This window comes from Mustelus asterias, chromosome 5, assembly GCF_964213995.1.
Source record: "Mustelus asterias chromosome 5, sMusAst1.hap1.1, whole genome shotgun sequence".
Classification (NCBI taxonomy): Eukaryota; Metazoa; Chordata; class Chondrichthyes; order Carcharhiniformes; family Triakidae; genus Mustelus; species Mustelus asterias.
The window spans coordinates 3950707-3973956 of record NC_135805.1 but is presented as its reverse complement, the minus strand read 5'-3'; the positions used below and the strand labels follow the sequence as shown (position 1 = coordinate 3973956).

Genomic DNA, 23250 nt, shown 5'->3' with positions numbered 1-23250 from the left:
ACATTATTAGCACACTTGGGCTATTAGGGGATTTTCACAGTAACTTCATTGCAGTGTTAATGTAAGCCTACTTGTGACAAAATAATACAGCACAACAGACAGTTGTGGACTTTGGACCCCATCGCTTCAATCTTCTAAGACTCAACTTGGCGCTGAAATGTTGGTCAGTGGGGTTAAGTGCTACACTTGAGAGATGTGGGAGATCCGTGATGCTTCCAGCGTCTCGGACGACATCTGCAGGATGTGCATCCAATTGCAGCTCCTTACAGACCGCATGGGTAGGTTGGAGCAGCAGTTGGATGCACTTAGGAGTATGAAGGTGGCGGACAACATCATAGATAGGGGCCGGGGGGGCAGCAGCAGCCAGAGCAGTGGCACCACGGCTGGCTCTGTTGTTAAGCAAGGAGGGACAAAGAGCACTAGAGCAATAGTTATAGGGGACTCTATAGTTAGGGGTGCAGATAGACGCTTATGTGGACATGAAAGAGACTCCAAGATGGTATGTTGCATCCCTGGTGCCAGGGTCCAGGATGTCTCTGAATGGGCAGAAAGCATTCTGAAGGGAGAAGAAGAGCCAGAGGTCGTGGTACATATTGGTACTAACGACATAGGAAGAGTGATGAGGTCCTGCAGCAGCAGTTTAGGGAGTTAGGTAGCAAGTTAAAAAGCAGGACTTCTAGGTTTGTAATCTCAGGATTACTCCCTGTGCCACGTGCCAGTGAGGCTAGAAATATGAAGATAGTGCAGCTCAACATGTGGCTAAACAGCTGGTGTAGGAGGGAGAGTTTCAGATATCTGGACCATTGGGATCTCTTCTGGGGTAGGTGGTACCTGTACAAGAAGGACGGGTTGCATCTAAACTGGAAGGTCATAAATATTCTGGCCGGAAGATTTGCTAATGTCACATGGGAGGATTTAAACTGGTTTGGTAGGGGGTGTGAACCTAAGCAAAGGTGATTTAACTGAAGGAGAACCAGAGAGTAGGGCCAGTAAGACTCAGAGGAAGAGCAGGCAGGGTGTGCTTGCTAATCAAAGAGGGTCAGGTGGACTGAAGTGCATTTGTTTCAATGCGAGAAGTCTAACAGGGAAGACAGATGAACTTAAGAGCTTGTATTAGTACTTGGAACTATGATGTTGTTGCTATTACAGAGACATGGTTAAGGGAAGGACAGGATTGGCAGCTTAACGTCCCAGATATAGATGTTTCAGGTGGAATAGAGTGGGATATAAAAGGAGTGGCGGAGTTGCACTACTGGTTAAGGAGAATATCACAGCTGTACTCCGGGAGGACACCTCGGAGGGCTCATATAGCGAGGCAATATGGGTAGAGCTCAGGAATAGGAAGGGTGTAGCCACAATGCTGGGCATTTACTATAGGCTGCCGAACTGCCAGCGGGAGATGGAGGAACAGGTATGCAGGCAGATTTTGGCAAGGTGTAAAAGTAACAGGGTTGTTGTGATGGGAGATTTTCACTTCCCCTATATTGACTGGGACTCTCTTAGCGCTTGGGGCGTGGATGGGACAGAGTTTGTAAGGAGGGCTTCTTGAAACAGTATGTAGTCCAATGAGGGAAGGGGCCATACTGGACCTGGTATTGGGTAATGACCCTGGCGAGGTGGTCGATGTTTCAGTAGGGGAGCAGTTCGGGAACAGTGACCACAATTCAGAAAGCTTTAAGGTACTGATGGATAAAGATAAGTGTAGTCCTCAAGTGAAGGTGCTAAATTGGGGGAAGGCTAATTATAACAATATTAGGCAGGAACTGAAGAATGTAGATCGGGGGCAGATGTTTGAGGGCAAATCAACATCTGGCATGTGGGAAGCTTTCAAGTGCAAGTTGATGGGGATTCAGGACCGGCACATTCCTGGAAGGATGAAGGATAAGTATGGTAAGTTTTAGGAACCTTGGATAACAAGAGATATTGTGAGACTAGTCAAAGAGAAAAAGGATGCATTTGTCAAGGCTAGGAGGCTGGGAACACACGAAGCAAGTGTGGAATACAAGGAAAGTAGAAAGAAACTTAAGCAAGGAGTGAGGGGGGCTAAAAGGGGTCACGAAAAATCATTGGCCAACAGAATTAAGGAAAATCCCAAGGTTTTTTTATACATATATAAAGAGCAAGAGGGTAGCCAGGGAGAGGGTTGGCCCACTCAAGGACAGGGGAGGGAATCTATGCATGGAGCCAGAGGAAATGGGCGAGGTATTAAATGAGTACTTGGCGTCAGTATTCACCAAAGAGAAGGACTTGGTGGACGATGAGTCTGGGAAAGGGTGTATAGATAGTTTGAGTCAAAAAGATCAAAAAGGTGGTGGTATTGGGGTTCTTGAGAAACATTAAGGTAGACAAGTCCCCAGGCCTGATGGGATATACCCCAGGATACCGAGAGGGGCAAGGGAGGAAATTGCTGGGGCCTTGAGAGAAATCTTTGTATCCTCACTGGCTACAGGGGAGGTCCCAGTTTGGAGAATAGCTAATGCTGTTCCTTTGTTTAAGGGTTGCAAGAATAATCCAGGTAATTACAGGCTGGTGAGCCTTACGTCAGTGGTAGGGAAATTAATGGAGAGGATTCTTCGAGACAGGATTTACTCCCACTTGGAAATAAGTGGACGTATTGATGAGAGGCAACATGGTTTTGGGATGGGGAGGTCGTGTCTCACTAACTTGATTGAGTTTTTTGAGGAAGTGACGAAGATGATTGATGAGGGTAGGGCAGTGGATGTTGTCTACAGTAAGGCCTTTGACAAGGTCATTCATGGTGGACTGGTGCAGAAGGTGAAGTCGCATGGGATCAGAGGTGAGCTGGCAAGGTGGATACAGAACTGGCTTGGTCAAAGAAGACAGAGGGTAGCAGTGGAAGGGTGCGTTTCTGAATGGAGGGCCGTGACAAGTGGCGTTCCTCAAGGATCAGTGTTGGGACCTTTGCTGTTTGTTATATAAATGATTTGGAGGAAAATGTAACTGGTTTGATTCATAAGTTTGCGGACGACACAAAGGTTGGTGGATTTGCGGATAGCAATGAGGGCCATCAGAGGATACAGCAGGATACAGATCGGTTGGAGACTTGGGCGGAGAGATGGCAGATGGCATTTAATCTGGACAGGTGTGAGGTAATGCATTTTGGAAGGTCTAATACAGAGAGGAAATATACAGTAAATGGCAGAACCCTTAAGAGTATTGATAGGCAAAGGTAGCTGGGTGTACAGGTACACAGGTCACTGAAAGTGGTAACGCAGGTGGAAAAGATAGTCAAGAAGGCATATGGCATGCTTGCCTTCATCGGCCTGGGCATTGAGATTAAAAATTGGCAAGTCATGTTGCAGCTTTATAGAACCTTAGTTAGGCGGCACTTGGAATATAGTGTTCAATTCTGGTCGTCACACTACCAGGTGGATGTGGAGGCTTTGGAGAGGCTACAGAAAAGATTTACCAGGATGTTGCCTGGCATGGAGGGCATTATCTATGAGGAGAGGTTGGAGAAACTTGGTTTGTTCTCGCTGGAACGACGGAGGTTGAAGGGCAACCTGATAGAAGTCTACAACATTATGAGGGGCATGGACAGAGTGGATTGTCAGAAGCTTTTTCTTAGGGTGGAAGAGCCAATTATCAGGGGCATAGGTTTAAAGTGCGAGGGGCAGGGTTTAAAGGAGACAAGTTTTTTTTTTACACAGAGGATGGTGGGTGCCTAGAACTCGCTGCCGGGAGAAGTCGTGGAAGCAGATACGATAGTGAGTTTTAAGGGGCATCTTGACAAATACATGAATAGGATGGGAATAGAGGGATATCGTCCCTGGAAGGGTAGGGGGCTTTAGTTCAGTCAAGCAGCATGGTCGGTGCAGGCTTGGAGGGCCGAAGGGCCTGTTCCTGTGCTGCAATTTTCTTTGTTCTTTGTTCACTTTCTCCGCCATAAACAGTCTCATTGCCCAGTCTCAGTGTAAAGGTATGGCTCAGTTGACAGTACCCTCTCCTCAGGGATAATGGGGTAAGCTCCCAATCCGGAGACTAACACAAAAATCTAGGCTAAGAATCCTGTGCAGTACTGAAGAGGTCCAGCAGTGATGGGTGTGCTACATATCAGATGTCAAATCGAGGTCATGTCTGCACTCTCGGGTAAATATAAAAAATCTCATATCACTGTTCAAAGAGCAGGGGAGTTAACCCATGTTATGACCAATACTCATTCCTCAAGCATCATCAAGAAAAACATTATCTAGTCATTCACATATTGCTGTTATGAAAACTTGTGGGCAAATTGGCTGCTGTTTTTTACATTATAACAGTGGTTGCACTTTAATGAGTACTTCATTGGTTGTCAAGTGCTGAGATGTTGAGGCCATTTGGACAAAGAAGCATGAGCTGAATGGTGTATCGCAATTCCACACAGGATTTTTTTTTTTTAAGTGGGCGTTGTTGGTTAGACCAGCATTTATTGCCCACCCTAACTGCCCTCGAGACGGTGGCAGTGAAGATGGTCTTGAACTGCTACAGTCCTATGTTATAATCCAATTGCACTTTGATTTTTTTGTGGCATCCTCCTGAGGTCTGTTCATGTTGAGAAATTGGAACATTGTTTTGAGCACCCAGATTTTGCATATAAACTGATGTGGGTAAACGCAATGTAAAGCTCACCCTTTGCATTTTCCCAAAAATGAGCCTCACAATCAACCTCAGAAGAGGCCCATCAGATTTAGTCCATTGCTTCCTCAATTTTCTTCACCAGCCGTTTTATTTTCCAAGGGAAAAAATTTAGCTTTAATTTCTTCTGCAAGATACCTCCCATGGAATTCAGATGAGAATGAACAGGCAACTTACTTTCCATGGTAAAGCATAGACTCAGACACTACAGTGCCAGCAGCATTAATGAGGGAAAAGCTTGAAAGAAAAAACAACTTCTGGAAATGCTGCACTTCAGTCAACATGTAGAGTACAGTTCATTAATGATTTAATGACAGCACTGTGGTGGGAACAATGGAAAAAATAAGTCTGTTGAGTTGAAGAAGCAATTTACCACAACGTGAAAGCATGGTGATCCAAATAAAAGCCAAGAAAAGTCTAGGTTCCCATAAACATGCTACTTACTGAGTCAACCTGCCATATAATAACTGTGGTGTCCTTGGATCCTGTTGCTAATTTAGTGCCATCATTGGAGAACTTGCAGAACCAAATCTCATTGCAGTGTTCTGTGAGGATCTGCTGTGTGTAGCAAGGGAACTGCTTCCTTTTTAAAAAAAAAGGAAAATTAAAATTAAAATGTTCTGCCATTTTGTGGACTAATTGTTAAAGAGCTATACAGTCTACCATTACTATAACATTAGCATATCCAGTATCACTTAAAACAGAAATGGTGTTAATACATGGTTCGAATGAAATGCCACTGACCTTAAACTTTTAACCATTTCTCTCCATAGTTGATGCCTGACCCAAGTATTTCAAGCAATTTTTGTTTATATTTCAGATTTCCAGCATCTACTTGAGAAACATTGAACTGCATACATTTGGTAAAGTCTTTGTGATTCTTTGACCTCTACGTGCAATGAAATATAAAACACTACAAGGAAAAAACAACTGGGTCACAGGCCCTTAGAGGTTGCTTTGACATAGAACCATAACAACACAAACAGGCCTTTTGGCCCTTCTTGCCTGTGCCGAACCATTTTTCTGCCTAGTCCCACTGACCTGCACCTGGACCATATCCCTCCACACCCCTCTCATCCACATACCTGTCCAAGTTTTTCTTAAATGTTAAAAGTGAGCCCGCATTCATCACTTCATCTGGCAGCTCATTCCACACTCCCACCACTCTGTGTGAAGAAGCCCCCCGTAATATTCCCTTTAAACTTTTCCCCCAACATTGGGTTGGCTATTTTCCTTCATTGACAAAGTTTAATTCGAATCATTTCTCAGATGATTACCAGAAGCAGCACAGTTAAAATATAAATACAATGAAATTCTCCAAATATCAAGAAAAATAGTGGGCAGAAGACAAGCTTCCAAAGATGTGCGGGTTAGGTTGATTGGCCATTTTAAATTGCCCCTTAGCGTCAGGGGGACTTGTGGGTTAATACATGGGATAAGGGAATAGGGCCTGGGTGGGATTGTCGTCGGTGCAGGCTCGATGAGCCAAATGGCCTCCTTCTGCACTGTAGGGATTCTATGTATGCAATGCTAAACTACACTCAGATCGAGCGAAAACTAGACTAAAATGGCAGAGGTGCTCAATGAGTATTTTGCCTCGGTTTTCACAGAGGAGAAAGACCTGGGTGGATGTACTGCGGGCGTGCGGTGGACTGAAAGAATTGAGTATGTGGACTTTAAGAAAGAGGTTGTGCTGGAATCTTTGAATGGCATCAAGGTAGATAAGTCGTCGGGTCCAGATGGGATGTACCCCAGGTTACTGTGGGAGGCGAGGGAAGAGATTGCAAAGCCTCTGGCGGTGATCTTTGCGTCGTCGATGGAGACGGGAGAGGTGCCGGAGTATTGCGGATGTGGTTCCTATTTTCAAGAAGGGGAATAGGGATAGCCCAGGTAATTACCGACCGGTGAGTCTAACCTCAGTGGTTGGTAAACTGATGGAGAAGATCCTGAGGGACAGGATTTATGAGCATTTAGAGAGGTTTAGTATGCTCAAGAATACTCAGCATGGCTTTGTCAAAGGCAGATCGTGTCTTACGAGCCTGGTGGAGTTCTTCGAAAATGTGACTAAACACATTGACGAAGGGAAGGCGGTAGATGCGGTTATATGGATTTTAGCAAGGCGTTCGATAAGGTCCCCCATGCAAGGCTTCTAGAAAAAGTGAGAGGGCATGGGATCCAAGGGGCTGCTGCCCGGTGGATCCAGAACTGGCTTGCCCAAAGGAGGCAGAGAGTGGGTATAGATGGGTATTTTTCTAAATGGAGGTCAGTCACCAGTGGTGTGCCCCAGGGATCTGTTCTACATAAGAACATAAGAAATAGGAGCAGGAGTAGGCCATCTAGCCCCTCGAGCCTGCCCCGCCATTCAATAAGATCATGGCTGATCTGACGTGGATCAGTACCACTTACCCGCCTGATCCCTATAACCCTTAATTCCCTTACCGATCAGGAATCCATCCATCCGCGCTTTAAACATATTCAGCGAGGTAGCCTCCACCACCTCAGTGGGCAGAGAATTCCAGAGATTCACCACCCTCTGGGAGAAGAAGTTCCTCCTCAACTCTGTCTTAAACCGACCCCCCTTTATTTTGAGGCTGTGTCCTCTAGTTTTAACTTCCTTACTAAGTGGAAAGAATCTCTCCGCCTCCACCCTATCCAGCCCCCGCATTATCTTATAAGTCTCCATAAGATCCCCCCTCATCCTTCTAAACTCCAACGAGTACAAACCCAATCTCCTCAGCCTCTCCTCATAATCCAAACCCCTCATCTCCGGTATCAACCTGGTGAACCTTCTCTGCACTCCCTCCAATGCCAATATATCCTTCCTCATATAAGGGGACCAATACTGCACACAGTATTCCAGCTGCGGCCTCACCAATGCCCTGTACAGGTGCATCAAGACATCCCTGCTTTTATATTCTATCCCCCTCGCGATATACGCCAACATCCCATTTGCCTTCTTGATCACCTGTTGTACCTGCAGACTGGGCTTTTGCGTCTCATGCACAAGGACCCCCAGGTCCCTTTGCACGGTAGCATGTTTTAATTTGTTTCCATTGAGATAGTAATCCCATTTGTTATTATTTCCTCCAAAGTGTATAACCTCGCATTTCTCAACGTTATACTCCATTTGCCATATCCTCGCCCACTCACTCAGCCTGTCCAAATCTCTCTGCAGATCTTCTCCGTCCTCCACACGATTCACTTTTCCACTTATCTTTGTGTCGTCTGCAAACTTCGTTACCCTACACTCCGTCCCCTCCTCCAGATCATCTATATAAATGGTAAACAGTTGCGGCCCGAGTACCGATCCCTGCGGCACGCCACTAGTTACCTTCCTCCAACCGGAAAAACACCCATTTATTCCGACTCTTTGCTTCCTGTCGGATAGCCAGTCCCCAATCCACTTTAACACACTACCCCCAACTCCGTGTGCCCTAATCTTCTTCAGCAGACTTTTATGGGGCACCTTATCAAACGCCTTTTGGAAATCCAAAAACACCGCATCCACCGGTTCTCCTCCATCAACCGCCTAGTCACATCTTCATAAAAATCCAACATGTTCGTCAAGCACGACTTTCCCCTCATGAATCCATGCTGCGTCTGACTGATCGAACCATTTCTATCCAGATGCCCTGCTATCTCCTCTTTAATAATGGATTCCAGCATTTTCCCTACTACAGACGTTAAGCTGACCGGCCTATAGTTACCCGCCTTTTGTCTCCTTTCTTTTTTAAACAGCGGCGTAACATTAGCCGTTTTCCAATCAACCGGCACTACCCCAGAATGCAACGAGTTTTGATAAATAATCACTAACGCATCCACTATTACCTCTGACATTTCTTTCAATACCCTGGGATGCATTCCATCCGGACCCAGGGACTTGTCCACCTTCAGTCCCATTAGGACCCTTGCCGTTTGTCATTTTCATAAATGACCTGGATGAGGAAGCGGTTGATGGGTTGGTAAGTTTGCCGACGACACGAAGGTTGGTGGGGTTGTGGATAGTCTGGAGGGATGTCAGAAGTTACAGAGGGACATAGATAGGATGCAAGACTGGGCGGACAAGTGGCAGATGGACTTCAACCCAGATAAATGCGTCGTGGTCCATTTTGGTAGGTCAAATGGGATGAAGGAGTACAATATAAAGGGAAAGACTCTTAGTATTGTAGAGGATCAGAAGGACCTTGGGGTCCGGGTCCATAGGACTCTGAAATCGGCCCCACAGGTGGAGGAGGTGGTTAAGAAGGCGTATGGTGTGCTGGCCTTTATCAATCGAGGGATTGAGTTTAGGAGTCCGGGGATAATGATGCAGCTATACAAGACCTTCGTCAGACCCCACTTGGAGTACTGTGCTCAGTTCTGGTCGCCTCACTATAGGAAGGATGTGGAAAAGATTGAAAGGGTGCAGAGGAGATTTACAAGGATGTTGCCTGGATTGAGTGGCATGCCTTATGAGGATAGGCTGAGGGAGCTCAGTCTTTTCTCCTTGGAGAGACGAAGGGTGAGAGGAGACCTAATAGAGGTATATAAGATGTTGAGAGGCATAGATCGGGTGGATTCTCAGAGGCTTTTTCCCAGGGTGGAAATGTCTGCTACGAGAGGACACAGGTTTAAGGTGCTGGGGGGTAGGTACAGGGGAGATGTTAGGGGTAAGTTTTTCACACAGAGGGTGGTGGGCGAGTGGAACTGACTGCCGTCAATGGTGGTGGAGACGAACTCAATAGGGTCTTTTAAGAGACTCCTGGATGAGTACATGGAGCGTAATAGGATGGAGGACTATAGGTAGGTCTAGAAGGTAGGGATGTGTTCGGCACAACTTGTGGGCCGAAGGGCTTATTTGTGCTGTAGTTTTTCTATGTTTGTAAAAATAGTTTCAGCTTTGCACTTGCTTAATATTAAGTCACAAATTAGCATGAAAAAGGTTCACCTCAGATTTTGAAACTTAAGCATAGCTCAAGAGAATGCTCATAAGCTTGAGACGGCTACATTTCCCAATAAAGGGACTGTTTAAAAATGAAACACATACAGAAGGGACATGCAGTCCTGGAAAAAAAACATTTCTACAACATTATTCCAGAATAAACGAAATTCAGGTCAACTTCAGAATAATGTCCGACCAATATTGACTTTTCTCGGTCCTGGGGGGGACAGGAATTCCCCTGGGTCTATGTCCGACTACATAAGGTGCAGCAAATATCAGAATTGTGTGCGTCAAAGCGCAAGCTTATATAGGAAACAACACCATTTTCTCTGGTAGCTGCAGCACAACCAAAATGAGGCAGTAATGTGATCACATACAAAAAACAAACATAAATGTTTTTGTTTCCTCAGAAACAATAGCACTGGAGCAGCCATATGAATAGCTGACATGACTCTTTTTAATTGCTCTGTCCAGTCATACAGACCAACAATACAGTTTTCTGTTTGCTTGCTTGTTATGGACTTTCCCCAATCTGGAAGGTTCTGCAGCCAAAAAAGAAAGTCACGAATCAGGATATTCAACCATTCTGACAAGCATGAATGGATCTTTTTGCTGGTGTGGTGGAATTCAACCCTCAATATGTGACCAATATATGATGGAACGCATTTCATATGTTCCATCACCAGTTAACAACAACTTGCATTCATGTAGGCGAACTGCAAGGTGACCTGGATGTCATGGTGAAACAGTAGCTGAAGGTTGGCATGCAGGTGCAGCGGGCGGTGAGGAAAGCTAATGGCATGCTGGCCTTCATAGCAAGACGATTTGAGTATAGGACTAGGGATATCTTCCTGCAGTTAACACAGTAAGAAGTTTAACAACACCAGGTTAAAGTCCAACAGGTTTATTTGGTAGCAAAAGCCACACAAGCTTTCGGAGCTCTAAGCCCCTTCTTCAGGTGAGTGGGAATTCTGTTCACAAACAGAGCTTATAAAGACACAGACTCAATTTACATGAATAATGGTTGGAATGCGAATACTTACAACTAATCAAGTCTTTAAGAAACAAAACAATGTGAGTGGAGAGAGCATCAAGACAGGCTAAAAAGATGTGTATTGTCTCCAGACAAGACAGCCAGTGAAACTCTGCAGGTCCACGCAACTGTGGGAGTTACAAATAGTGTGACATGAACCCAATATCCCGGTTGAGGCCATCCTCGTGTGTGCGGAACTTGGCTATCAGTTTCTGCTCAGCGACTCTGCGCTGTCGTGTGTCGCGAAGGCCGCCTTGGAGAACGCTTACCCGAATATCAGAGGCCGAATGCCCGTGACCGCTGAAGTGCTCCCCAACAGGAAGAGAACAGTCTTGCCTGGTGATTGTCGAGCGGTGTTCATTCATCCGTTGTCACAGCGTCTGCATAGTTTCCCCAATGTACCATGCCTCGGGACATCCTTTCTTGCAGCGTATCAGGTAGACAACGTTGGCCGAATTGCAAGAGTATGTACCGTGTACCTGGTGGATGGTGTTCTCACGTGAGATGATGGCATCTGTGTCGATGATCCGGCACGTCTTGCAGAGGTTGCTGTGGCAGGGTTGTGTGGTGTCATGGTCACTGTTCTCCTGAAGGCTGGGTAGTTTGCTGCGGACAATGATCTGTTTGAGGTTGTGCGGTTGTTTGAAGGCAAGAAGTGGGGGTGTGGGGATGGCCTTGGCGAGATGTTCGTCTTCATCAATGACATGTTGAAGGCTCCGGAGGAGATGCCGTAGCTTCTCCGCTCCGGGGAAGTACTGGACAACGAAGGGTACTCTGTCCACTGTGTCCCGTGTTTGTCTTCTGAGGAGGTCGGTGCGGTTTTTCGCTGTGGCGCGTTGGAACTGTTGATCAATGAGTCTAGCGCCATATCCTGTTCTTATGAGGGCATCTTTCAGCGTCTGGAGGTGTCTGTTGCGATCCTCCTCATCCGAGCAGATCCTGTGTATACGGAGGGCTTGTCCGTAGGGGATGGCTTCTTTAACGTGTTTAGGGTGGAAGCTGGAGAAGTGGAGCATTGTGAGGTTATCCGTGGGCTTGCGGTACAGTGAGGTGCTGAGGTGACCGTCCTTAATGGAGATGCGTGTGTCCAAGAATGCAACCGATTCCGGAGAGTAGTCTATGGTGAGCCTGATGGTGGGATGGAACTTGTTATAAGAACATAAGAACATAAGAAATAGGAGCAGGAGTAGGCCATCTAGCCCCTCGAGCCTGCCCCGCCATTCAATAAGATCATGGCTGATCTGACGTGGATCAGTACCACTTACCCGCCTGATCCCCATAACCCTTAATTCCCTTACCGATCAGGAATCCATCCATCCGCGCTTTAAACATATTCAGCGAGGTAGCCTCCACCACCTCAGTGGGCAGAGAATTCCAGAGATTCACCACCCTCTGGGAGAAGAAGTTCCTCCTCAACTCTGTCTTAAACCGACCCCCCTTTATTTTGAGGCTGTGTCCTCTAGTTTTAACTTCCTTACTAAGTGGAAAGAATCTCTCCGCCTCCACCCTATCCAGCCCCCGCATTATCTTATAAGTCTCCATAAGATCCCCCCTCATCCTTCTAAACTCCAACGAGTACAAACCCAATCTCCTCAGCCTCTCCTCATAATCCAAACCCCTCATCTCAGGTATCAACCTGGTGAACCTTCTCTGCACTCCCTCCAATGCCAATATATCCTTCCTCATATAAGGGGATGTTGATGTCATCATAGAGTTGTTTCAGTGATTGTTCACCATGAGTCCAAAGGAAGAAAATGTCATCGATGTATCTAGTGTATAGCATCGGTTGAAGGTCCCGTGCGGTGAAGAAGTCTTGTTCGAACCTGTGCATGAAGATGTTGGCATATTGAGGTGCGAATTTGGTCCCCATGGCTGTTCCGTGTGTCTGGATGAAGAACTGGTTGTTGAAGGTGAAGATATTGTGGTCCAGGGTGAAGCGGATGAGATGTAAAATTGCATCTGGAAACTGGCAGTTGTTGGCGCTGAGCACTGATCCATTCTTCATGTAAGTTGAGTCTGTGTCTTTATAAGCTCTGTTTGTGAACAGAATTCCCACTCACCTGAAGAAGGGGCTTAGAGCTCCGAAAGCTTGTGTGGCTTTTGCTACCAAATAAACCTGTTGGACTTTAACCTGGTGTTGTTAAACTTCTGACTGTGTTTACCCCAGTCCAACGCCGGCATCTCCACATCATTCCTGCAGTTATACAGGGCCTTGGTGAGGCCACACCTTGAGTATTGCGTGCAGTTTTGGTCTCCTAGTCTGAGGAAGGACATTCTTGCTATTGAGGGAGTCTAGCAAAGGTTCACCAGATTGCTTCCTGGAATGGCAGGACCGACAGATGGGGAAAAGACTGGATCAACTGGGCTGGTACTCACTGGAATTTAGAAGAATGAGAGGGGATTTCATAGAAACATAAAATCCTGACGGGACTGGACAGGCTAGATGCGGGAAGAATGTTCCCAATGTTGGGAAAGTCCAGAACTAGGGGCCACAGTCTAAGAACAAGGGGTAAACCATTCAGGACTGAGATGAGGAAGAACTTCTTCACTCAGAGTTGTGAACCTGTAGAATTTTGCAGGAAGTTTTTGGGGCCAGTTCGTTAGATATATTCAAGAGGGATCAAGGGGTATGGAGAGAAAGTGGGAGTGGGATACTGAAAGCGCATCATCAGCCATGATCATATTGAATAGTGGTGCAGGCTCAAAGGGCTAAATGGCCTACTCCTGCACCTATTTTCTATGTAGCATTCTAATGTAGTAAAATATCCAACCCACTAACGCCTTCTCTTTCTCAGGAGGCTCAAGAAATTTGGGGTATCTGCTATGACTCTCAGCAATTTTTACAGATGCACCATAGAAAGCATTCTTTCTGGTTGTTTCACGGCTTGATACAGCTCCTGCTCTGTCCAAGACACAAAAACCTACAAAGGGCTGTGAACGAAGCCCAGCCCATCATGCAAACCAGCCTCCCATCCGCTAACCCTGTCTACACTTCCTGCTGCCTCAGAAAAGCACCCAGCATAATCAATAACTCCACACACCCCGGACATATTCTCTCCCACTTTCTTTCGCCTGGAAGACACAAAAGTCTGAGGTCACATATCAACTGACTCAAAAACAGCTTCTTCCCTGCTGCCACCAGACTTTTCAGTGGACCTACTTATATTAAGTTGATCTTTCTCCACACCCTAGCTATGACTGTAACACTACATTCTGCACTCACTCCTTTCCTTCTCTATGAACGGTATGCTTTGTCTTTATAGCATGTAAGAAACAATACTTTTCACTGAGAGCTAATATATGTGACAATAAAAAATCAAATCAAAACTAAATATCCCTCAGTGCTTCACAGAAGAATTATGCATCAAAATCTGACATTAGGTCACATAATAATCGGGTGTGATTAAAAGTTTAGTCAGAGGTAGGTTTAAAAGCATCTTAAAGAGAGAGGGGGGTTTAGGGAGGAAACTCACAGGAAAGGTCACAGAGGGATTTGTAAAGCCAGGATGAATATTTTTTTTAAATCACACTGTTGTCAGACCAGGAGCCAATGTCACTTAGCAAGCACAAAAGACTGATGGTGTAGATAAGCCATCTCCACTTATTATAGACTACTTACTGCAAGAGTTTTACAGAACCAAATTAATTTATTAGTGATGAAATAAGCTTATTTAATCAAGTTGGTCTATTCAGGAATTACACATCAGAAGCTCAGAAATGCATCTGATTTTGCGTGCCAAACAAGAGATTTTTTTTAAAATGGCAAGTATGCAGTATTATTGCTGCATTGTATTTGAATGTGGTGAATAATCATAAGAACATGAGAACTAGGAGCAGGAGTAGACCATCTGGCCCCTCCAGCCTGCTCTGCCATTCAATAAGATCATGGCTGATCTTTTCGTGGACTCAGCTCCACTTACCCGTCCGCTCACCATAACCCTTAATTCCTTTACTGTTCAAAAATTTATCTGTCCTTGCCTTAAAAACATTCAATGAGGTAGCCTCAACTGCTTCACTGGGCAGGGAATTCCACAGATTCACAACCCTTTGTGTGAAGAAGTTCCTCCTCAACTCAGTTCTAAATCTGCTTCCCTTATTTTGAGGCTATGCCCCCTAGTTCTAGTTTCATCCGCCAGTGGAAACAACTTCCCTGCTTCTATCTTGCTGCAGTTTTCCTGCAGTTTTACCATGAAATGTATCTCTGGGAATTTCACGTATTTAAGGCACATAGCATTCTGTATTCTTAGAATACAGAATGCAGTGTCCAAGTCACTGTTTCATCGTTTGCAGGAACTTACAGTACAATAGACACTACATTTCAGAAGTACTTCATTGGTTGTAAAACAGTTTCGGACAACCTGAAGCCAGAAAAGGGACTACATAGAATCATATAGAGTCCATTCAACCCATTGTCCCTCTGTACATTCTTTGAAAGAGCTACCAATTAATTCCACTCCCCTGCTCTTTCCTACTAACCTTGCAAATTGTTTCCCCTAAAATGATGATCCAATACCCTTTCGAAAGTTGCAACTAAATCTGCTTTCACTGCCCTTTCGGCAGTGAGGGCACAACTCGCTGCATCATTTTTTCCTCATGTTGTCCTAGTTATGATTGTAACACTACATTCTGCACCCTCTCCTTTCCTTCTCTATGTACGGTATGCTTTGTCCTTACAGCACGCAAGAAACAATACTTTTCTCCATATACGAATACATGAGACAATAATAAATCAAATCAAAGTTCTTTTGCCCATTATCTCTCCTCAGATTACGGTGCCTCTGCCACTCAAGACAGATTTAATCTCAGTTGTTTGGGTTTAATCTCAGTTGTTTGGGTTTAATCTCAGTTGTTCGGGTTTAATCCCAGTTGTTGTGGATTTAATCTCAGTTGTTTGGATTTAATCTCAGTTGTTTGGGTTTAATCTCAGTTGTTTGGGTTTAATCTCAGTTGTTTGGGTTTAATCTCAGTTGTTTGGGTTTAATCTCAGTTGTTTGGATTTAATATCAGTTGTTTGGATTTAATCTCAGTTGTTTGGGTTTAATATCAGTTGTTTGGGTTTAATATCAGTTGTTCTGGGTTTAATCTCAGTTGTTTGGGTTTAATATCAGTTGTTTAGGTTTAATCTCAGTTGTTTTGGGTTTAATCTCAGTTGTTTGGGTTTAATATCAGTTGTTCTGGGTTTAATATCAGTTGTTTGGGTTTAATCTCAGTTGTTTGGGTTTAATCTCAGTTGTTTGGTTTTAATATCAGTTGTTAATATCAGGGATTTGTTCCCAGGAGCAGGCTGAGGGTAAGAGAGTGGGTTTTCTGACTTTAATTAATTATTTATTTTTTTGTTTCCTTACACTCTTATTAACTTTTCACTGTCTTACTTGACATAAAGTGTCCAGTATGAGTGTGAAACCAGTGTGTTGTTCCCAGTGTAGGATGTGGGAGGTCCTGGAGGCATCTGGCCTCCCGGACATCCACATCTGTGAGGGGTGTGTCGAGCTGCGGTTCCTGAGGGACCGTGTTAGGGAGCTGGAACTGCAGCTCGAGGATCTTAGGCTGATGAGGGAGAATGAGGTGGTGATAGACAAGAGCTATCATCAGGTGGTCACACCAGGGCAACGGGAGGAGGCCAAGTGGGTGATGGCCAGGAAGGGTAAGGCTAGGGTGGTTGAGAGCACCCCAGTGGATTTGCCCCTGCACAACAAGTACTCCTGCTTGAGTACTGCTGGGGGGGACAGCCCGCCTGGGGGAAGCAGCAGTGGCCGTGTCTCCGCAGTGGAGTCCAGCCCTGTAACTCAGAGGGCTAAGGAAAAGAGGAGGAAGGCGGTATTAATCGGGGACTCGATGGTGAAGGGGACAGACAGGCGTTTCTGCGGAGGTAGGCGGGATTCTCGCATGGTGGTCTGCCTCCCTGGGGCCGGGATCCAGGATGTCGCTAGTCGCGTCCCGGAAATCCTGAGGTGGGAGGGAGAGGAGCCTGAGATAGCGGTACATATTGGTACCGCTGATGTGGGTAGGAAGGGAGAAGGGGTCATGAAAAGGGAGTACAGGGAATTAGGGAGACAGCTGAGAAAGAGGAAAGCAAAGGTAGTAATCTCAGGATTACTGCCTGTGCCACGGGAAGGTGAGGGCAGGAATGGAGTGAGGTGGAAGATGAATGTGTGGCTGAGGGACTGGTGCAGGGGGCAGGGATTCAGGTTCCTGGACCATTGGGACCTCTTTAGGGGCAGGGGTGATCTGTATACAAAAAACGGGTGGAACTTGAATCACACGGGGACCAATATCCTGGCCGGTAGGTTGGCTAAGGTTACTGGGGAGAATTTAAACTAGATAGGTTGGGGGGAGGGGAGCTAGAAGAGTTGACTAGGATCAAGGAACTAATTGATGGGGTGGAGGATGCAGGGGTAAGGGGAATTACAAAATTAATGGTAGAGGAGAGGGTGCAAGTGAATGAAGGCGGTAATTTAGATAAGGGAGTAGAGGGAGAGGGTGTTCGCGACTCATCAAAGCGGGTCCAGATAAAAGCTGGAATAAGGACACTTTGCCTGAATGCACGAAGCATTCGGAACAAGGTAAATGAGTTGATGGTGCAAATCAGCACGAGTGGGTACGATCTAGTGGCCATTACAGAAACGTGGCTGAAAGGTGAGCAGGACTGGGAGATGAATATCCAGGGGTATCAGGCGTTTAGGAAGAATAGACAGGAAGGAAAAGGTGGTGGGGTCGCGCTATTAATAAGAGATAATATCAGGGTAGTACTGAGGGATGACATAGGCTCTGAGGAACAAAACGTGGAATCGTTATGGGTAGAGATGAGGAATAGTAGAGGGAGAAAGACACTAGTAGGTGTGGTATATAGGCCCCCAAATAATAATGTTGAGGTAGGGAGGGCTATAAACAAGCAGATAAGGGATGCGTGTAAAAACGGAACGGCAATAATCATGGGGGACTTCAACATGCACATTGACTGGCAGACTCAAGTTGGTAAGGGTGGAATGGAGGAAGAGTTCTTAGAATGCTGTCGGGATAGTTTCCTTGAACAGCATGTTACGGAACCGACGAGGGAACGAGCTATTTTGGATCTGGTATTGTGTAACGAGGTAGGTAGAATTAAGGATCTTATTGTGAAGGACCCTCTTGGGTCTAGTGACCACAATATGGTCGAATTTCTGATTCAGATGGAAGAGGAGAAAGTTTGGTCCCAAACCAGTGTCCTCTGTTTGAACAGAGGGAAATATGATAGGATGAGGGATGAATTGGCTAAGGTAGACTGGGAGAGCAGGCTGGCAGGTAGGATAGCTGAGGAACAGTGGAGGATTTTTAAGGAGATCCTTTTCAGTTCTCAGCAAAAATATATTCCAGCAAAAAACAAGGATTGTAAGAAAAGGGAGAACCAGCCGTGGATAACGAAGGAAATAAAGGAGAGTATTAAAATAAAAACAGCTGCGTACAGAGTGGCCAAAAATAGTGGAGAAACAAGTGATTGGGAAAAATTTAAGAAACAACAAAGAGAGACTAAGAAAGCGATAAAGAAAGGAAGGATAGACTATGAAGCTAGGCTAGCAATTAATATAAAAAATGATAGTAAAAGTTTTTATAAATATATAAAAAGGAATAGAGTGGCTAGAGTGAATGTTGGACCCTTGGAGGACGAGAGGGGGGAGTTAATAGTGGGAAATGAGGATATGGCTGAGTCTTTAAATAAGTTTTTTGTGTCGGTCTTCACGGTGGAGGACACAAATAGTTTGCCAAATATTAACGATAGAGGGTTGGCAGCAGGAGAAATACTTAATACGATTAATGTTACCAGAGAGGCAGTGCTGGGTAGACTAATGGGACTGAAGGTGGATAAGTCCCCGGGTCCGGATGGAATGCATCCCAGGGTATTGAAAGAAATGTCAGAGGTAATAGTGGATGCGTTAGTGATTATTTATCAAAACTCGTTGCATTCTGGGGTAGTGCCGGTTGATTGGAAAACGGCTAATGTTACGCCGCTGTTTAAAAAAGGAAGGAGACAAAAGGCGGGTAACTATAGGCCGGTCAGCTTAACGTCTGTAGTAGGGAAAATGCTGGAATCCATTATTAAAGAGGAGATAGCAGGGCATCTGGATAGAAATGGTTCGATCAATCAGACGCAGCATGGATTCATGAGGGGAAAGTCGTGCTTGACGAACATGTTGGATTTTTATGAAGATGTGACTAGGGCGGTTGATGGAGGAGAACCGGTGGATGCGGTGTTTTTGGATTTCCAAAAGGCGTTTGATAAGGTGCCCCATAAAAGGCTGCTGAAGAAGATTAGGGCACACGGAGTTGGGGGTAGTGTGTTAAAGTGGATTGGGGACTGGCTATCCGACAGGAAGCAAAGAGTCGGAATAAATGGGTGTTTTTCCGGTTGGAGGAAGGTAACTAGTGGCGTGCCGCAGGGATCGGTACTCGGGCCGCAACTATTTACCATTTATATAGATGATCTGGAGGAGGGGACGGAGTGTAGGGTAACGAAGTTTGCAGACGACACAAAGATAAGTGGAAAAGTGAATCGTGTGGAGGACGGAGAAGATCTGCAGAGAGATTTGGACAGGCTGAGTGAGTGGGCGAGGATATGGCAAATGGAGTATAACGTTGAGAAATGCGAGGTTATACACTTTGGAGGAAATAATAACAAATGGGATTACTATCTCAATGGAAACAAATTAAAACATGCTACCGTGCAAAGGGACCTGGGGGTCCTTGTGCATGAGACGCAAAAGCCCAGTCGGCAGGTACAACAGGTGATCAAGAAGGCAAATGGGATGTTGGCCTATATTGCGAAGGGGATAGAATATAAAAGCAGGGATGTCTTGATGCACCTGTACAGGGCATTGGTGAGGCCGCAGCTGGAATACTGTGTGCAGTATTGGTCCCCTTATACGAGGAAGGATATATTGGCATTGGAGGGAGTGCAGAGAAGGTTCACCAGGTTGATACCGGAGATGAGGGGTTTGGATTATGAGGAGAGGCTGAGGAGATTGGGTTTGTACTCGTTGGAGTTTAGAAGGATGAGGGGGGATCTTATGGAGACTTATAAGATAATGCGGGGGCTGGATAGGGTGGAGGCGGAGAGATTCTTTCCACTTAGTAAGGAAGTTAAAACTAGAGGACACAGCCTCAAAATAAAGGGGGGTCGGTTTAAGACAGAGTTGAGGAGGAACTTCTTCTCCCAGAGGGTGGTGAATCTCTGGAATTCTCTGCCCACTGAGGTGGTGGAGGCTACCTCGCTGAATATGTTTAAAGCGCGGATGGATGGATTCCTGATCGGTAAGGGAATTAAGGGTTATGGGGATCAGGCGGGTAAGTGGTACTGATCCACGTCAGATCAGCCATGATCTTATTGAATGGCGGGGCAGGCTCGAGGGGCTAGATGGCCTACTCCTGCTCCTATTTCTTATGTTCTTATGTTCTTAAGTGCTGGCTCCTTATTTCATTGCCCAAAATGATTCATGATTTTTTCATCAGATCTCCCCATAACCTTCCTTAAGTCCATCTGGCTGTTATCATTCACTTCTGCATCCTCTAATGCTGTCACATCCTTCCTAAGTGTGGTGTGCAGAACTTCAGCTGAGGTTAAACCAGTGTTTTGTAATGGTTCACAAAGCTTCTTTGCTTTTTTAATTTATGATCTCTGTTAATAAAACCCAGGATGCCTCCTGTTTTTTAGCACCCATCTCATCTGCATGTGTGTTCATACAACGAGGTCTCCGTTCTTGCTACCCACATCCTGTTTAAAATGGGATAATTTACATGATATAAATACAAATTATTTTAAAACTGACTTGGCGCTTTTAAAATATTGTAATTCAAAATAGGCTAAACGTCCTTCAGTTAACAGTCCATCAGTTCCTCCTCACACCAAAGCTTACATCATCGGAGATAATGAATCACAAATTTGTTTTGGAAATACATTGGTATGGAACTATATTATGATCCCGGTCTAGTAAACCAGAGGCTGCATTCAAAACTCATAGCAGCAATTAAATTAAATTCATTAAATCTGGTAAACAACTGGATTGCTGCATTAACTTAAACCGCTACGATTCTATAACTGTTTTGCTAATGCTTGAAGGGAAACTAAAAAATATCCCTGGTCTGGCCTACAAATAACCGAAGTCTCAGAGTGTGGTTGACTTTTAATGCCCTAAAAAACACTGGGACATATGTTTGCACAGCTGGGTGGAAGTTAAGAACATAAGAACTAGGAGCAGGAGGCGGCCATCTGGCCCTTCGAACCTGCTCCACCATTCAATAAGATCATGGCTGTTCTTTTTGTGGACTCATCTCCACTTACCCGCCCACTCACCATAACCCTTAATTCCTTTGCTGTTCAAAAATTTATCTATTCTTGCCTTAAAAACATTCAATGAGGTAGCCTCAACTGCTTCACTGGACAGGGAATTCCACAGATTCACAACCCTTTGTGTGAAGAAGTTCCTCCTCAACTCAGTCCTAAATCTGCTTCCCCTTATTTTGAGGCCATGCCCCCTAGTTTCACCTGCCAGTGGAAACAATTTCCCTGCTTCTATCTTATCTATTCCCTTCATAATCTTATATGTTTCTATAAGATCTCCCCTCATTCTTCTGAATTCCAATGAGTATAGCCCCAGTCTACTCAATCTCAACCAATCCTCTCAACTCCGGAATCAACATAGTGAATCTCCTCTGCACCCCCTCCAGTGTCAGTATATCCTTTCTCAAGTAAGGAGACCAAATCTATACACAGAACTCCAGGTGTGGCCTCACCAGCTGCAACATAACCTCCCTGTTTTTAAACTCCATCCCTCAGCAATGAAGGACAAAATTCCATTTGCCTTCTTAAATACCTGCTGCACCTGCAAACCAACTCCTTGTGATTTTTGCGCAAGGACACCCAGGTCCCTCTACACAGCAGCATGCTGCAATTCTTTACCATTTAAATAATAGTCCATTTTGCTGTTATTCCTACCAAAATGGATGACCTCACATTTACCAACCTTGTACCCCATCTGCCAGACCCTCGCCCACTCACTTGACTATCTATATCCCTTTGCAGACTTTCGGCGTTCTCTGCACACTTTGCTCTGCCACTTATCTCAGTGTCATCTGCGAATTTTGACACACTACACTTGGTCCCCAACTCCAAATGATCTATGTAAATCGTAAACAATTGCGGTTCCAACACTGGTCCCTGAGGCACACCACGAGTCACTGATCGCCAACCAGAAAAACACCCATTTACCCCCACTCTTTGCTTTCTGTTAGTTAACCAATCCTCTATCCATGCTAATACATTACCTGTAACACCGTACACCTTTATCTTATGTCGCAGTCTTTGGTGCGGCACCTTGCCAAATGCTTTCTGGAAATCCAGATACACCACATCCACAGGTTCCCCATTGTCCACTGCACATGTAATGTTCTCAAAGAATTCCACCAAATTAGTCAAACATGACCTGCCCTTCATGAACCCATGCTGCGTCTTACCAATGGGACAATTTATATCCAGATGTCTCGCTATTCTTCCTTGATGATAGATTCAAGCATTTTCCCTACTACAGATGTTAAGCTAACCGGCCTATAGTTACCTGCCTTTGGTCTACCTCCTTTTTTAAACAGTGGCGTCACATTTGCTGTTTTCCAATCTGCGGGAAACACCCCAGAGTCCAGCGAATTTTGGTAAAAGTGCATTTGCTATTTCTCCCACCATCTCTTTTAGTACCCTGGGATGCATTCCATCAGGACCAGGAGACTTGTCTACCTTTAGTCCCATTAACCTGCCCAACACTACCTCTTTCGTGATAATAGTTTCTAGGTTCTCACCTGCCATAGCCTTCCTGTCATCAATTTTTGGCATGTTATTTGTGTCTTCCACTGTGAAGACCGACACAAAATACCTGTTCAATGCCTCAGCCATTTTCCCATTTCCAATTACATCCCCTTTCTCATCCTCTAAAGGACCAATGTTTACTTTAGCCACTCTTTTCCGTTTTATATATTTGTAGAAACTTTTGCCGTCTGTTTTTATATTCTGAGCGAGTTTACTCTCATAATCCATCTTACTTTTCTTTATAGCTTTTTTTTGGCTTTCTACTGACCTTTAAAGATTTCCCAATCCTTCAGTTTCCCTCTAATCTTTGCCACTTTGTATGCATTTTCTTTCAATTTGATACCCTCCTTTATTTCCTTAGATATCCATGGCTGATTATCTCCTTTTCTACAGTCCTTCCTTATCACTGGTATATACTTTTGCTGAGCACTGTGAAAGATCGCTTTGAAAGTCCTCCACTGTTCCTCAATTGTCCCACCATAAAGTTTTTGCTCCCAGTCTACCTTAACCAATTCCTCCCTCATCCCTTTGTAGCCTCCTTTGTTTAAGCACAAGACACTGGGTATTGAATTTTACCTTCTCACGCTCCATCTGTATTTTTAATTCAACCATACTGTGATCGCTTCTTCCGAGAGGATCCCTAACTGTGAGATCATTAATTATTCCTGTCTCATTACACAGGACCAGATCTAAGATAGCTTGCTTGTCGGTTCCATTACATACTGTTCAAGGAAGCTATCGCGGATACATTCTATGAACTCCTCCTCAAAGCTGCCTTGACCGACCTGGTTTGACCAATTGACATGTAGATTAAAATCGCCCATGATAATTGCT

General features: G+C 45.0%; 1 protein-coding gene across 8 annotated transcripts in view; it reads right to left on the bottom strand.

The window, feature by feature from the left end:
* wdr26a (WD repeat domain 26a) overlaps positions 1–23250 on the bottom strand; it is a 173593-nt gene that overhangs the window by 93032 nt on the left and 57311 nt on the right. For all 8 annotated transcript variants that reach the window (XM_078212131.1, XM_078212129.1, XM_078212135.1 and 5 more), the window contains exon 7: positions 5080–5218. In XM_078212131.1, coding sequence (XP_078068257.1) covers positions 5080–5218 — 139 coding nt within the window. The remainder of the gene's footprint in view (positions 1–5079; positions 5219–23250) is intronic.